The sequence below is a fragment of the Simochromis diagramma genome, unplaced genomic scaffold, assembly GCF_900408965.1.
Source record: "Simochromis diagramma unplaced genomic scaffold, fSimDia1.1 OVJJ01000816.1, whole genome shotgun sequence".
Classification (NCBI taxonomy): domain Eukaryota; kingdom Metazoa; phylum Chordata; class Actinopteri; order Cichliformes; family Cichlidae; genus Simochromis; species Simochromis diagramma.
Genome location: NW_024386908.1, coordinates 3,190,119 through 3,207,542, shown reverse-complemented (window position 1 = coordinate 3,207,542; position 17,424 = coordinate 3,190,119). Strand labels below are relative to the sequence as shown.

At 41.0% G+C, this 17,424-nt stretch overlaps 1 protein-coding gene across 5 annotated transcripts in view; it reads right to left on the bottom strand.

The window, feature by feature from the left end:
- The window catches only part of LOC120735590 (copine-8), a 100,577-nt gene that overhangs the window by 32,428 nt on the left and 50,725 nt on the right, over positions 1-17,424 (bottom strand). For 4 of the 5 annotated variants that reach the window (XM_040035026.1, XM_040035028.1, XM_040035029.1 and 1 more), the window contains exons 7-10: positions 8,973-9,036; positions 7,930-8,033; positions 6,398-6,502; positions 1,875-1,916 (exon numbers count right to left, since the gene is read on the bottom strand). In XM_040035026.1, the coding sequence (XP_039890960.1) occupies positions 1,875-1,916; positions 6,398-6,502; positions 7,930-8,033; positions 8,973-9,036 (315 nt within the window). The remainder of the gene's footprint in view (positions 1-1,874; positions 1,917-6,397; positions 6,503-7,929; positions 8,034-8,972; positions 9,037-17,424) is intronic. The other variant, XM_040035027.1, reaches the window with a different exon arrangement.

Sequence of the window (17,424 nt, the reverse complement as noted above, 5' to 3'; positions counted from 1 at the left end):
AACAAGCTTGCAGCTTGAGAAGGAATCAAAAGCTATAGCTATTTTCTACAGTGGCCCTGAGAGGCCAAACGGACTGCAACTTAAGAAAACACCAGCAATAAGAAAAATGCTGCAAAAGCAAACAAAACACAACGGAAATAGGAAAAAGCACAGGGAAGTGTTTCTGGGGAGACAATAACCCGACGGACCAGTTGCAGGAACCGAAATATGGTAGTCGTGTTTTATCATGATTCATTTATTACTGATAACGGATTTTTAGGCTAATAGTTAAGCTAACACGCTTACCTTTCATCTTTTCTTTCCTCATAAAACCGATAGATCCTCCACTTCTTTTAAGTGTCTCCCGATGCAATTCTTAGCATATTTTGGTTCCTGCAACTGGTCCGTCGGGTTATTGTCTCCCCAGAAACACTTCCCTTGTGCTTTTGGAAATCTGTTGTTTCCTATTTCCGTTGTGTTTTGTGGGCTTTTGCAGTGTTTTTCTTATTGCCAGTGTTTTAAGTTGCAGTCCGTTTGGCCTCTCAGGGCCACCATCATTTTCCCCTCTCATAACAACTTTATGGAGGTGGAAATGTGTTCATAACTCATCTTAACATTAGGAACATCCAACTTAGACCGTCTGCAGTCACTCTCAGACCGACTGGCAAATGTTTGCAAATAATTAAGAACAATAATTAACAGAAAGCAAAAGATAGCAGACTGACTCCAGCTTATTGCCATTTTATCGCATTTTATCACTTCGAAAATAGCAACTGGCTGCGAGTGGCTGCAGACCTGTTGCTATTTTCAAAGCAACGATTTCAAAGGAAAAAGGATTGACGTTCACTGCAAAATGTAACAATAAATGTGGTCATCTCGTGGTCTCCAACCACTGTTGTCTCTAGTATGATTGTTGCCATGGTACAGGGTCGTGTGACCCAGTGTTTGAGTTTTAGCGTATTTTGTTATTCATTTGTGTTCTAGTTTCAGTTTAGTTTATCTAATTTCTACGATGCCTACGTTGCTGTTCTAGTCGTTTGTTTGTGGATCCTTTTGTGTCTTCTCCCCCGTTCTAAGTCTCCCTGCTTCGTGGGTCTACCTGTAATGTTTCATGTCTCTGTGGTTCTTGTTGTCAAGTTCGTGGCATGTCTGCGTCTTGTCATGTTTCCTGTTTATTTTGAAAGTCTTGTTTCCATGTTCTAGGTGCTTAGTTTATGTTCATTCTTGTCAGCTGTTTCCTCATGTGTCTCCACCTCCCTGATCTCCTCATTTGTGTATTTAAGTCCTCTTTCTTCCTGTGTTCAGTGTCACGTTGTCGGTGTAACCTTCCCAGTTATGTCTCGTCATAGTCGTCACAGTTTTCACGGTTCTCATAGTCACAGTCATAGACTTAGTCTTCAGTGTCATAGCTTAATCACTGTTTCATAGTCTTGTACAGTAATTAGTATCATAGGTTTTCATAGTGTGTTTTCCAGTTTAGTTGTCTTCCCTGCACTCGTCTTAGCTTTTCTTTTGCCTTCTGACATCAGCTATAAAAGGCTCGGTTTTTGTTTAAAGTTCAGTCCCATCTCCTCGCCTGTGTCTGCTCTTGGGTCCACCTCACTCACACTCCACACGTGACAATTGTAGCATTACACAACTACATATCCCTGAAAAAAATTCAGTCCAACAGGCCTTGAAGTTTGTACCAATTGAAAATGTTCATGTAATATAAACAGCAAAAATACATGTCCGTAAATCTGATTTTAAAAGCAATAGCAGCAGCACAGGAATGCCAGCATTTATTATTTTAGCTGTAGAGTATTTACACCTTACGTGAGCTGAGTGAAGTGAGCTTCTGGAGCCTGTAATGTAAAAGCTTACACGACAGATGACTTGTTACGATAAGTATTTACCTGCCGTCTCTGTCCCAGTCGTACACCTCGATCTTGATTGTTCTGTTAGGGGAGGAGCAGATTAGAATCAGGTTAACAAAACAACTTTTTCTGCTGGTGTGCAGCTAAATTTTATACTCCTGGAGGCATTAAAATGCTTATTTGCACCATGCAACATATTTAAAAAGTAAGACACAATGTTGCAAAATGATGAAGTACACCGAGACCAGAAGAATGCCAATTTCTTTCTTCGATGTCATGGAGCTTTTAGTGGAAGCAGATCCATTCTGCAGCTTATCTTTATTCCAACACACTGTTTGCCTGTCACTGTACACCTCATCTCCAAATACATCTATTTTCTGCATCCTATTGTAGCTTATGAGGAAGCTGGTAGAAAAATAAATAAAAACAGAACAGTCTGCAGGAGGCAGATAATGCTGCGCTATCATGCCATCAACTAATATCTGCAATATGAGGGTTATTTCTGCCTGATAAAAGGGAGTGACACATGGAGGGTGTGTGTGTGTGTGTGGTGGGGCATAGAACAAACAGCAAATTAAAACAGAGGAAGCAAAAAACACTCTGCTGGAGAGAATGAGTACTCATATAATCCCAGTCGATTAAGGCTGTTGGTTTCACAGTGAAAAGCAGTTTGGGAGCACGCATGCTGTACCACTTTCTAAACTTGCAGTATCTAATTGGAAATCAAAGCCAAAGCTGCACTTTTTCCATCCTTTTTATCTCCCAGTATGAGAAAGAGTGGAAATGCAAACCATCATTAATGGGCCTTAGAGCTGCTTAGTGAGACAGATGGACATTAAAGGAAAGAAAGCTGTAAAGATAAGGAGTGGGAATGGGCTGTCTGATAATGATGAGCACTCTGATGATGAGTGTGTTTCCTGGCTGGCGTAACGTTGTCTCCTGGAGAGGTACAAGTACGTGCTGATCTGTCTGGCATAAATGTATTTTCATGTGTTTATATAGGCGGGTGTCTTATTAAGTCGGTGTTGTGCCACAGCTCAGCAGGAAACATCCTGTCACGGTGAGCTTTGATGATGTGATGAGAAACTGACAGCAGTTTCACAGCCTCAATGTACATGTTTGTGTGTGTGTGTGTGCTTGAGTGAGAGTGAGCAAGTGATTGCAGGCCGACCACAGCATCTATGCACAGACAGACACAGTTCCCTATTGTTTGCCAGCCTGAGCTCCCCGTTATCTATTTTCCCAGACTGTAGAAACACACACTCAACTCCTGCGTGTCTGTGTTTCTGTGTGCGAGTCCACTGAGCTTCCTGACTCTTCTATTGATAAGGCACGCTGTGTCTCACCTCATCCAGTAAGCTTACTGGACCAAACTTCAGATCGATGCTGCTGTCTGTTAGTTTAGCTATGTTAAACCCTGTTGTGTGCCCTTTTCCCACACAGCTGCTGTCGACGCAGGAGACGGGACTCACATGGCTGTCATAAGAGAGGCACACACTTTTATCTGCTTTAATCTGCTTTCTCACTTGGACTTCTGCTGAGATGTAAAGTAAAACAGATGTTGCACAACAAATAATTACACATAGCGATGTTTCTTTAAGATATTCGAGGATATTATGCAAAAATGTGTCAGCTTTGTCTTTATGCCTAAATTGTAAAACTTTTAAAGGGGACCTGTAATGTTCCTCCTTATATTCGGGCATATATTTACTACTAATATGGTGTAGATATTAGTGGGCAGCACGGTGACACGGTCGGGGTCTTTCTGTGTGGAGTTTGCATGTTCTCCCCGTGTTTGCGTGGGTTCTCCCCGGGTACTCTGGCTTCCTCCCACAGTCCAAAGACATGCAGTTAGTGGGGGTAGGTTAATTGATCAATCTAAATTGCCCATAGTTGTGCATTTGGGAGTGAATGTGAGTGCAAATGGTTGTCTGTCTCTCCCTGCGACAGACTGGCGGCCCATCCAGGGTGTACCCCGCCTCTCGCCCTATGACAGTTAGGACAGGTTCCAGCGCCCCCTGTGACCCTGAAAAGGATAAGTGTAAGCGAATGGATGGATGGATATTAGTAGTTCAGGGTGCTGTAAATGCTCAGTTTCAGTTTTTCTCCTCTTGGCTGTGCATGAGTTTGGTGAGAAAGATTTCCCTAACATGCTCATCTTTGGCAAAGTTCACAATTTCTTAAAAGAAAGCTGAATTAAATGCTGGGTAGCCTTTTAAGAAGAGGACTTAAAACAGCTTGTTTAAAGATTCAGAGGCCTTGAGACCCACTAGTCCTCTAGAGAAAAATGTGTCTCCAACTGGTGGGTGAGTAGTTGCTGGCTGTCACCAACAGGGTGATTGCTGTGATGATGCCTGTTGTTGCTTTAGTTGCTTACAAATTGCCACAGTCACCCAAGCTTTATATAGAAGACACCGTCAGCAAAGTGATAGTTACAAAATCTGAAGCAAAGCAGAAAATGAGACATTTTACCTTCAAAGCAAAAGCTTTGCCTTACTACTACAGTTTTAAAGCTTTCATTGCACTGATGATTCACCTGGTGACTCCAAATGCAATCAAAGTAATCCCCTGAAAGTTTTCGGTGCACCACTGTAAACCACTTTGTGACCAATTTCACACTAGCCGCTGACAGCAACCTCCAGCAATGCACACTTTTCCCTAAAATCAGTGTTTATCAGCAGATCACTGACATTTCTCTAAGCCTGCTGCCAGCAATTATTCACCGACTGATCAGGAAATACACATTTTCCTCTAGTGACCACTGGTTGCCAGATACTTGCAAGCGGTTCTCTAGGCCTGTGTGACAGGAACAAGACATTACATTAGATGCTTAAAGCTGTCCCTTCCCTGCAGAGTTGCTTTGATTCAAACAGATTACATCAACATGAGCAATGTCATTGCTTGCCTGAAATTTTAACAAACATCTAACCAAAATATGTAGATATCTTAAGGAGTGGACTCATACATTTTTGCCTCCGGTCGAATAAGTATTCTTGCCATTTGTTCAAATAAGCTCATCTTTAACCTGTTAGGCCCCCGGGGTTTTCTGAGCTTCCTGCTCGAAAATGAAATGCCCAAAATAAATAGAGTATTTCTCTGCAATTACGAACTCCGTGTATACAATCTTGGTATCAAAATAAAGCTAATACCTGTGGAATTTCATCAGAGGTGTAAATATTACTGCAGATGTTACTATGTCAAAGGTACTGTGACTCAAACATAGAACAATTTTAATTTCCATCGCCTAATTTTTAAAAGTATTTTCTAGCATATAAGACCTTTGAAAATATGCTTTGGTTCACATTTAACTCCAACAAATCACGTAACTGTTTGGTGTCTTCGCTTTTTCTGGTGGTTGTAGAAATGGTTTATATGAGATTCAGATGTTTCTGTGGATGCTACACATGTCGAGACTTATATTTCTGACCTTGTGTTATAACTGATTAATTGCGATCTCGTCCCTTTTGCCCCGGTACTGAGGGTGCTTAACTAATTAAACTGTTTCATCGCCAGTTTTTTTGCAAAGAAATCTAAAGAGAAAACAAACATCAGTTTCTAAATCAATGGAAAAAACAATAAGATCAGATATTTTGTAACATATAGTGTGTATGAGTGTGTGTGTGGGGACTGAATTGTGCAAAATAAATGCTGGGGGCAGACAATGAAAAAATGCTGCTCTCTGGATCTTTGCTTCACTTAATCCTGGTATGACAAAACCATTTCTAGCAGTCTGTTTCTTGTGCATTGACCCCACTAAACTAAATATAAACCCGACCACCAGAAAATAATATGTTCTTTCTTCCAAAGCGACTATGAAGCATATTTCTAAAAGCATCGTTTGGATGACACATCAGTCACAGGCTTCATTTAGAAGTCAAACCGCTACGCTGCTTTCAAATGTATAAACATGCACCGACTTTGATGAAGTAATCTTACTATAAAACATGACAGCCAAACACTTTTCCAGAGGAAAACTAAATCATGCATCTACACTCATCAACTTTTCCCTCCTGCTGAAACTGACAAATGTAATATTTAAGCTTGGCAGCTGCAAACAGTATCATGCATTATTCATTCGCACTGTACTCAATTTAACAAATGCTAATTTCCTTGCAAAATACAGTAAATATATTTTCACTGTCACATTTATTTACATCAATTTCAGGATTATTTCCAAAACATGGCTTACAATAAGAGACCTCACAAATTAATCATAATGAAAACGCTCTATGATGGGCAGCTTCTGTGATTTAAAATGAACCCTAATAAAAAAAGTGACACAATAATTGACGCTAATTAACCCCTATAGATAATATTGTTCTAAAATAAGCAGATGGGAGAGAAAGTAAGGCACAGACACCCATGTAATGTTTTAGCGCTACGCAGCCTGAAGAGGCCATCAGACACTGAAATCATCAGAGGTGCATGTATTACTGAAAATGGCATTTTTGAGTGCCTTTCGTACTGAAAAGAACTCCCCTGGATGATTCAGATGGCCGTCTTGGTCGCTGCATTGTACTTAACCTGCCATAATAGCTGCTGTCTAAAAAAAAGAGACATACCTGTCATAATCACCGTTGCAAAGAGCTCGAACGGGGATTTTAAAAGCCTGCCAAACAGGGTTCAGTGTATTCTTCACCACCTCTGTCTTATGGCAGATGGTAAACCTGCAGAGACACCAAAGAGGAGAGGCAGTGAGGAAAGTGCAACACTGTAAAGCCAAAACAGCTTAATGGTGTTTGTCCGAGTAGTATTTCCTGGCTTTGGTTTACTGCTGCTATCACTGCTAGACCAATAAGCTCTATTCCTTACTACATATATGACGGAAGTACCAAGATAAAGAAAACGGATAACAAGAAGACTGATTTCCATTATTCTGCTAATTTATTTACACTGGTGTCATTTCAGCTCAGCGGGAGAGTCATTACAGGTTACCAGATAGTGCTGTCATTTACGGTCATGCTACTTTTTCCTTTTTTTGCTCTCGGGCTCACTTTGAGCTCACCTGCACACATCTCACATGTGAAGTGGAGCTGACAAGACGCAGGTGAAGTGAGGATAACATTAATCGGGTGGATGACCTGTTATGTTGAGAGCAAGCGAGAGGCAGAAAAACGGAGAAGGAGGAGGTTTGCAGTTAGTTTGCAGAAACACTAAGAAAAGCTGCTGGCGTTGCAGCCACCGAGTCCCTCCACACTGTTCTTGGCTTCCTCCACGCTACGGTAGCTCTTCCTCTAGCAGCTGGGGCGCTGCTGCAAAAGTGTGGCGAGCACAGAACTGAGATGTATAGATCAGCCCCATTGTAACTGACTGTCCCGATTTACCTTGTCAGACGGGGCATCTCTATCTCCAAGATTTTGCACTAACTGGACGTCACATGTATTTCGTACATGTTAGTGAAATGTAGCGCAGGGAGTCATCCAAGTTTGTTGCTCAGAAACCCCAAAACAATATAACATCATTTTATTCATTCTTATTGTGCTTTCGAGCATCTCTAGCTCCACCAGGGCAAGGCAGAGCACAGAAACAGCAGCAGGAGAAAGGAAAAGATGGATTAAAGAAATAAACATAAGCAGGAATAAAAACAAGAGTATTCAATTAAAGAGACATCCAGCTAATTTCCTGCCACTTTGAGTGGAAGAGTGTGCACGCTGCAGTACTTTCCTGATACGCAAACACACAGACATAGAGGGAAAAAAAGCTAATTTCATTAGTCCCTCAGCTAGAAAGTGGACTTGGTATCTCCCACCCTCAGAGCAGAAGGCTTTATCTGACTTGTAACACACTGCAGGATGGAGAGGAGTGTTCATGGGGCGCTCTGGATTGAAAACACAAACAAAACGGATGTGCGCGCACACACATACACACACACAAAATCCTTATCCTATTGCTTCCAGATACACTCACATACATCTGTGCGCACGTTGCTCATGTTAGCGTCTCCACACATAAATGCTTAAACAGGCAGGATGGCTTTTGATCTGAGGCAAATCAATGAAAGCAATTTCCTTTGGATGCAGGGAAGGATTAAACCAGACCCGGAAGGGGAGAGGGAGCAAAGGGGGCGCGAAGCAATGAAGAGATGGGAACTCACGTGCCGTCCTCGTTGCTCCTGTAGAAGACCAGGAAGGGGTCGGATTTGCCAAAGAAATCCTTTTTGTCCAACTTGTTTCCACAGAACTGCATCATCACTGATTCCTAATGAGGAGAGAGTGAAAGGAATATATTAAGTCAGGGTGGAAGGCTGAATATTCTGATTGCAGCATCGTTTATAATATGGGTTTCCTCTCAATATGAGTATGATAGCACAAAGTAACTGTAAAGAAAAATAAAAAGATCTTACATGATGATAGACTGATCCAAAAACTGTATTACTTATCGTCTACAGTTGTGTTTTATTGAATCTGCTAACCTCTGTTCTCTATTTTGTGGGCTCGGGAACTGCATGAAACAGATATTCAAAGGGAGCTCGAGCCAGTTCAGCTTCTTGCCAACACTAAAAAGAGGTACGCCATTTTTCATGCAAAATTAAGACCGACATTCAAATAGCTGCTGTAACTGGGGAAGCATCATTACAATTTTTAGACCTGAAATCCATCCAATCGTGACTCATAAGGCTGAATCGAATAACCGTCATAATCCATTTAGCTTATTCTGCTAGCAGCAGAGCTAGCATACTATGAAGGAAACAAAGCGCACAGGGTCACACCTTTGAAGGAATGCTTCCTTTCACATTGTTGTGATGTCATAGTTTTGCAGCATGGAAAAAAACCTGCTGATGTGGAATAAAAAAGGAGGGGAGGGGTTAATGTTACAGGGGTTTGGTTTTTGTGTGTCCATGGTGCTAAACCACGAGATCACAGCAAGGTGACTGGTCACCTGGTCGAACCTGGACCAACATTAATTATGATGACTCAGGAACAACACCGACACGGGGATATCAGACTGTGCCAGTATAAATTATTCAATCTCGGCAGATGGCAAAAGTCAAGTATTAGTATTATGTGGAAAAAGGAAAAAGTTGGATTGGTAACTTTAATTTTCCATAGTGCCTTAAGCGCTTGTACAAAGTGAAACATGCAGAGAAAACGGACACATGCAGCATTTAGCAAACAGAGGTAGAAGTCACTTTCTCACCCTGCAGTTGTTCAGCTCCTCAGCTTTCACAATAATGGTCCCGCATTTCTTCCCTGGAATGCCTCTGTTTATGATACAATACAGCAAAACATGAGATTACAGTCACCAACAGCGTATTTGTCATCACCACAGTATTTTGTCCACATGTATTCTTCCGCCTACACTTCAGGGTTAAATGACAAGTTGAAAAACACAGGAAGACGGCTCACGTTTCCTTACTCGAGCTGCCATCAGCTCAGGCGGTAGAGCAGGTCATCTACTGATCGGAAGGTTGGTGGTTCAATTCCTGGCTTCCCCTAGTCTATTAACCCCAAATTGCTCTCCGATGCATCCATCGGAGTATGAATGTGTGTGAATGTTACAGCACTTAGAACAATGTGCTTGTGCGAATGGGTGAATGGGCTTTGAGTGCTCAGAAGAGTAGAAAAGCGCTATACAAGAACCAGTCCATTACCATCAGAGCAGTCTATACAGTCGAAGGGCAGTCAGTGAACACATTTAGCTTGTTTGATAACAGTGGCACTGGTTTCTAGACATCCCGCATAAGGGTTCAGGCGGGACTGTGACCTTCTCACAGCAGGAAGGGGACTTCCATGTGTCTGAAACCACTCCCGTCCTGCACAGACACACGGTCAGTCGTATTTCTGTGTGTGAAAATGTGTCAGGTTTGTTTGCTTGCTCACTGTCAACCACAGGAGACAGACGGAAAGCTTCTTTTCTGAAAATGAACCCAGCCAGTGTTGAGATGTTTTTCTCTCATCGCAGTTGATTACACACTACGTATTGTTGCTACAAGTTTCCATGAAACACGCCTTATGTTTTATATTGTTACCAATATTTCCATCTATCTATCTACCTACCTATCTACCTACCTACCTACCTACCTACCTATCTGGGTCATGATGTAAGTAGTCGAACCCTTAGCGTGCCCTGGGTCTGCTTTGCAGCCTCCCAGCAAGACATGCTTGAAGACCCTCACCTGGGAGATCTCAGGAAGATATTCTACTGAATATTTTGATATTTTACTATTCTACTCAGATGCCCACTGACAATGATATGACAGGGTAACGTGTCATCATTGTAGTCTTTGCAGTTGCAATCACCCAGGACCAGTTTGCACTGGTTCACTATACAAGGGGCAAATTCCACTGACAGCATAGCTCATGGGATCATTTGGACACATAAAGGTCCTAAAGCACAACAAAGTAGCAAATCATAGAATCATATATCCGTGATTGTCACCTCTCAAATTCGCTGATATTCCTTTGATGTATTCCAGAAAATCAGGAATTTTAGATTTACAAGCAGAGCTGGGAGGAAAAACATCACTCGCATGTTTTATTACCTCATTTCCAAGATATACTGTTAGCAAAAAGGTGTTTGTGTTTCTGTGCTGTTTGTGTGCGAGTCCACACATGAATCAGCTTCTGCTCCTGGGAAGGGCACAGAAGCTGTAGCAAAGACTGGAAGGTGAGAATAGGTGATGCACGTCGGTGTGGGTGTTTTACGTGTAAGCGCTTTCTCTGCATAAGGTTTTCAAGGTGAAGTCACCACTTACTGTACCTCCTCCTCCTAAACAAATATGCTCTTTAAACAGTCCCACTGCACACACACACACACACACGAGCACGACAAAAAACTTTCAGTGTTCTCGAGTTTGGCACTGAAAAAGTTGAACTACACCTACATTTATTTAAATATGTAACAAAATGTGGGCTGAAAAAAGGCGACACATGCAACATAAACAACATACTACAACCTAATCAAGCCAACGTAACCGATGCATTAGCAAACAGAGCACAACTCCCATTTATGTAGAGTTTTCTTTCTGATCCTGGCAAATGCAAGTCAATCATTTACTCTCCTCGAGCTCTGTGGACACCCACCCAGATCCTCATGGATTTGCGGTTACTTGCTCTGGACTGCTTATTATGTCAGGCAGCTTGTCGATAACTTTGAGTGTTAGCTGTTTGACGACCCTGGAAATGTAGTGTTAGATTATCAGCATTTGAAAGCTTTGCTGCACCTGGAAATGAGCGAGATGAGAGGAAAATTATGGTCTTGTAAGATGCTAAAACTCTTTGAGGTTTGAGGGCTTCACGGAAAAACGAATAATAATATTATGGATAAATTCTTAATCGTGAGGATTGCAGCAGAGAAATCTTCTGTTCTCCCTCGCTGATGTAGTAAAAGCACGTTCTGTGTGCATGTGAGAAAGCGCAGGATGACATAATTTGACACAGATTTTGAAAGAACCTACATTTCTGACAAAGAGGAATGTGATGAGCTCCGCTACGAGACACTCACCTCGCTGGGAAAGACTCTCACAGTCATTAAGTCAGCTCAGAACTGGGGTCTAGGACTTCTGTGTGAATATAGTCCTTCTCTATTTCACTCTGGTCTCGTGCATAACGGGCCGAGAATAAAACGTTTTACAAATGGGTTTATCAGATCCTGCAACCTCAGATCCTATGGAACGCCATATGGTTGTTTCAGAGACTATAAAGCGTAAAAAAGAAAAAGAAATGTAAAATTAATATGTAGTTTTTCTTCTTTTTATCCAGGCAGCACACAGAGGTGGGTCTACACAAGACTGAGAGGACTGTAACAACGAGGATAAGGCAGACAGAATGATAAAAATAAAGCCCTGATTCATCCAAATGCAACAAATTTAATAATGTTTGCCACTACAGTCTCTTTGGCTGCTTGGACACCGGCAGTGATTCTTAGGGGGAGTTTAAAAACGCTAAATTGTAGCCTAGCAGCCGTATGATGAAACACTAAACACAATCTAAATAGGCTTGTATGTAGTCCAAACACAAGAATTCCAATAAGGAAAAGCTGGGGAAAAACACATCTTTACAGATGACATTAGCATAGAGATGGAGTGATCAGGAAGGATTAGAGCAACAGGGGAAAAAAAATCAATAAAGCAATACTGATTTAAAACAACAGCCTGCTTAAAATCCCAGTAAAGCCTTCAGCTCGCGAATTTTAAGTATGATTCACACGCTTTACTGTTTTGTTTCCGCATGAGCGATGATGCGGAACATGTACAAAGTAGTGTCTTTGGATTGTTAACATCCTCTTGTAAATGACTGATATCTGAATGGCTGACTGCAATTATGCATGTCTGCTCAAGTACACATGAACAAATAGCACCAATGATACCCAAAGAGGACTTGAGACACTCTGATTTCAGCAAATCAGAAGCCACGGAAAGACCCACAGTGTTCCCACTCACAGACCTGAGAAGGTTTTCAATGACTTACAGCTTACTCGCACCTAACGAACAACACAGCCAAGAAAACTGCATTTCCATATTTCCACTTGACTTTGCACCCCTTAATCTAATTTTCAGTGGTTTCAGAATAACATTTAACAGCTCTCAAGTTCCAGATATCCAAAGTAATTACTTCATTTACATAGACTTCCTGCTCTTTGTGCTGCGGTTCGACAGCGGCAGCATGAAACAATAAAAGCAGAGCAGGGGGTTGTTGGCAAATTGGACATAAAAGAAGAGATAAGCTAATTAAAAATGTTGAGCTGTGTGGGTTCCAGTCAACTACAAAATAGAGCATCATCAACCTTCATCAGCACCTCTGTTAAATCATTTGCTGGCTTTAAATAATGATTCAGCTTCAGTACACAAGTCCCAGTATTTTAGGCTATTTCATAATGACACATTAGTACTTTGCAAAGAGGAAAAGCAGGATTTGATATACAAATACTCACAGCATAGCTACAGATTTAACTTTAAAACATGCCTGTATCTATAAAGTGTTAAACTAGCACTACACAATAACTGTACACGAGTACATCTTACTACAATGATTATAGTAATGTAACTACTATATAAAATGCAAGTGTCCCTGATTATCAACATATATACATATAGCGCTCAAATCCTTGCAAATCATATATGCACATATATTATGTGTAGTCGCAGATTTTAAAACCAGTCGCGACATTACGTGTACGTTAGGTTTATGCATACGTTGTTGTAAATACGTTTTGCTCAACTACAGGGCTGCCAAAAGTTAATAATACAGGTATACAGTATATAAATGTAACAAAACACTCGGCCTGAGCAGTTATTTACATGATTATTTGATTTAATGTACGTAAGTGATCACTGGTGACCACTAGTGGTGTGAAAAAGTGTTTGCCCGCTTCCTGATTTCCTTTTTTTTTTTCCGCGTGTTTGTAACGCTTAAATGTTTCAGATCATCAAACAAATACTAGACAAGCAAACCACAAATGCAGTTTCTACATCATCAGGGCATTTATTATCAAGGGGGGAAAATGCAAACCTACAAAGGCCTGTGTGAAAAAGTGATTGCCCCCCTAAAAGTATATGATCGGCAGGCTAATCACTAAACAGGTGGTTGAATTTTTTCCCCACACCTGTAGCTTCTGAATGTAAAGATGCCTTAACAGCGGTTGAACAAACACAAGGTGATTCTTACATAGCGGTGAAAGTTTCATAATTTTTCCAGACGAGGAACAACATACAAACACTTCATCGCCTACCAGTTTCATGTTATTGGTTTTGGGATTCAGCGTAACTGAGCACACGCGAGGTGGAACGATGGTGTAACAGAAAAAGGAAAACACAACACAAAGTTGCAAAACTCTCGATCACCGTCCATACAGCCCATTTTACTTGTTGGTATCCTCTTACTCTCCATCGTGTCGTCTCACGGCAACAATACACATGAGACACTCATGTGTATTGATCGGTGTCGCTATGACAACTCTTCCGAGCTAGGTCCCCTCCGGCGGGACATCGAATTGGATTCCCATGCTCGTTATTTTCCTAAATGCCTGCTCTCGCTCCACTATTTTTCAGAAAGCTGCAATCATTATTCTGACAGAAATAAAATAATGCGCAGGTGGCAATCGAAAGGATTGCATAGTTACAATAGATGAATAACGTATCCCACAGTTGTGCCTTACACACAAACGCACACATGCACAGACACACGTGTGTGACAGATGCGATATAGAGTTGGAAGCTCAAACTCCTCCGGGACGATATGTACGAAAATGACAAATTAGCACAATACGGGTGAAACGACAGCGTATACTGATGCTCGTGTTTCCTGAAATCAAGTAAAGCAACACAAAACAGTCTGTGTTTAAATGAATACACATCTCTGAGCTCATCATCGTGCTCCAAACCACGTTCCTCTTTTTTAGTTTGTCAAAAACACCTAAGCTGAAAAGCACGCCAGGAGCGTCTCTTCTTCTGCGTCTTCCTGCATGCGTGTGAGTGCGTCTGTGTGTGAGGAAACGCTGTGAATCCTCTAATCAAGACACACGGATATGCAATCAGTGTCTGGCAAGAGACAGCTAATTAAGACTGGGCCACTTCTGGGCTGTGCTTTTCATTATATTCCCGGCGAAGGTGGACTATCTGAATGAGACATCAGTTGTCATTATAAAAACATCAGGATCTGCCTATTCTTGGTCATGCCCCGACACGCAAGGAAACACAGTCGCGCACGCACTGTCATTGAAAAGAAAGCTCATAACTATAATTCTGCTTAACAAAAGGCACACTGACATCAAATCCATGTGACACCAAAGGCAGATACACTTTCTTTTGTCCTTTCTTACAAATGCTTACAATCATGCTTGTATTCACAGCTATCAGCCTCTGAGTGTGTGTGTGTGTGTCTTGGTTCACTTGTATTTAAAATTGTAGACTACTTGGCTCTTCTATAGTTCCACGGGGCTTCTCTGTGACCCTCTTCCCACTTACAATGAACACCGACATCTTGTTTGAGGGAACAAAAGTGTCAAAAAGAGCATGAGCAAGTGTGTGAACAAGACAGAAATAGAGAGTTCTGGAAAGAAAAGAGCAAAGGGGAAGAAAAAAAAATACAAAGTGAGAAAACTGCCTTGTTGATTATTCAAAAATATTCAGGAAGCAACAGGATCAGTGCTTCAAATGAAAATGGTATTAGTAATAAAGTCATGATATTTATGAAATCAGGGGTGGTCTCAGGCTAATTTTACCCAACAATAAGACTAACAGACTCATTAATTTATGGAGTTAAAGGTCAGAAAAAGCTATTGAGGGATTTACTGGCTTCAACATGTAACTCCTGTTTAATATAAAGAAAATTAAATTTTAAGTAAATCGAATCAAACTTCTAAGTCCAAATAAGCCTGACATGATCTATAATATCTTTGCCATATTATGAAAGAGTTTGACATTTAGAGAAATGCAGATATTGTTAGGTCCCCTGGGTTTATAAAGTCCCAGTGTTTTGAGTTTTTTTCGTTACTTTATGTATTTCCTGGTTTTTCTATAAACTGATATTCCAAAGTTTTGTTTCTCATTTAGTTCATTTGATGCACTTTTATATGATGCATAGTGGCAACAAATAGAACTGGGCTGACAGGTCTATTGCTTTACTGCGTAACTGGTAACTAATTTTCAAGTAACTTGACCAACACTGGTCTCTAGTCCCTTTGTGTCAGTTTTGTGGTCATCTAGTGATTCTGGTTTTAGTTTCTCTGCTCTGGGTTCGATTCTGGTTTATTGGGTTTTGTTTCATTCCTCGTTATAATGATCATGTTTCCCCCGTATTCTCTAAGTAATGGTCTGCTTGTGATTCCAGGTTTTGTTACTTCATGTTGTACCTTAGTAATCTTTTTGTTTTCTGGTTCTTCTCGGTTATGTGATAGTCGTCATCCTCTGCATCTGTATGTGTCCCATCTCAGTGTTTACATTTCAAGCCTCCATTTCTGTTTCCTTGTTAAGATCATATATGTGGATCTGTCACTAGTTTAGTCATTTCCCGTCGTTTCCCATTCCAGCTATGTTTATCGTTCCCTTCAGTGGTCCCTGTCTGTTTCTCCAGTCTGTCCCTATGGCTGTCTGGGTCTCTGTCTTGTTTGTGTGTGTGTTTGTTTCCTTTCTTATTTTGATAGTCTCTTGTCCCATGTGTGTTTGTTGAGTTTTGCTATCCTTGGTTCGTTAGTTGGATTCTGTCCCCCAGGTGTCTCCATCTGTCCTTATTTAATGTGGGTGTTTAAGTCCTCAGTTTTCTTCGTTGTTGCGTCGTGCCTCATTCTATGGTACTGTGTGTGCCTCAGTGTTTCCCTAATTCTGTTTCCTACTGGATTACTTTGGAATTACTTTGAGGAAAACAAATAAAAAACCACTTTGGAATTTGTTATTTGAGACCAACGAGCAATAAATGCTCATTTTGTGTCGTACTCATGAATCCCCTGCCCTCCATCCTTTGGGTCCTAAACCTGCCTACCACATAACGTCACATGACACCTACTGGGTTTTTATATCATATGTCCTTCATACAATAATAATGAAAAAGACACAAAATGAAACAGTGAAAGTGATAAAAAAAATAAACAAAAAACATGTTCAAACAATAAAAACTAAAGTGAAATAAGAAAATCCACTGTGGAAACTGTGAAACTAAAGTGAATTAAAAACAAAAAGTCAAAATGCAATAACAATAAAAAAAAGATTAGAAAATACAAAAGAGATGTAGAGTTTTAAAAATAAAGTGCGAGACGCCGACTGAAAATGTCCTCGGCACGAATAGAGCATTAATGTGTAAGTGCAACAATTAAGAATACAGACATTGTATTAATGTAACAATCTAAGATGAGTGTTCACAGACTGGCCATAGGTCTGATAGAGTCTGTGCCAGCAGAGGCCTCGGGCATCATTAATAAGGCCAGAGCTGCAGCTGAAAACAAAGTGTTTTTGTGGTGAGAGGTTTTGGCTAAGATGGGCGGCAGGATATATCTCAAAAACACGATGTCCGAGGTGGGAGAGATCAGCCATAATGTTTCCTGCTCCGTGTCTTGGAGGTGTGCAGGTCCTGTACAGAGAACAGGCAGCAGCTCTCAGCAGAGAGGATGATGGTCTGCAGTCTGCCCTTTGCTTCGCAGTTAAAGCAGGGTACCACATGGTGGCACAGGATGTGAGCATAGACTCAATTACGGGGGTGTAAAAGTGCACCATTATTGACTTTGGCAGGTTGAACTTCTTCAGTCTCTGCTGGGCTTTTGCTGAGACTACTGACGACTCAAGGTCCTGGATGATGATGGTTCCCAGGAAGCAGAAGGACAAAGTGTTAACTGCAGAGTCACACATGGTGAAGGGAGACCCGCATTCCTTCTGGATGCCACAACAATCTTTGCTGTCTATCGAGCACAGTGTGCCAAGAAGTTCTGCTACAGCGGATAAATTCTGCAAGTGCTAAAGTAAAATAAAGAAAGAAAGAAAGAAAGAAAGAAAGAAATACTAGCAGCATTTAATACTCATAGATTAAAATGTTCTTCAAAAAAGCATCAACTGCTTCCATAAAAATACTTCTATCACATTTCACTGGTACGACAGCATGTACTGTCTAGTGGCTGTAGCTTCAGATTTGCTGTAATGCAAATACGAGAGTTGTGTAAATAT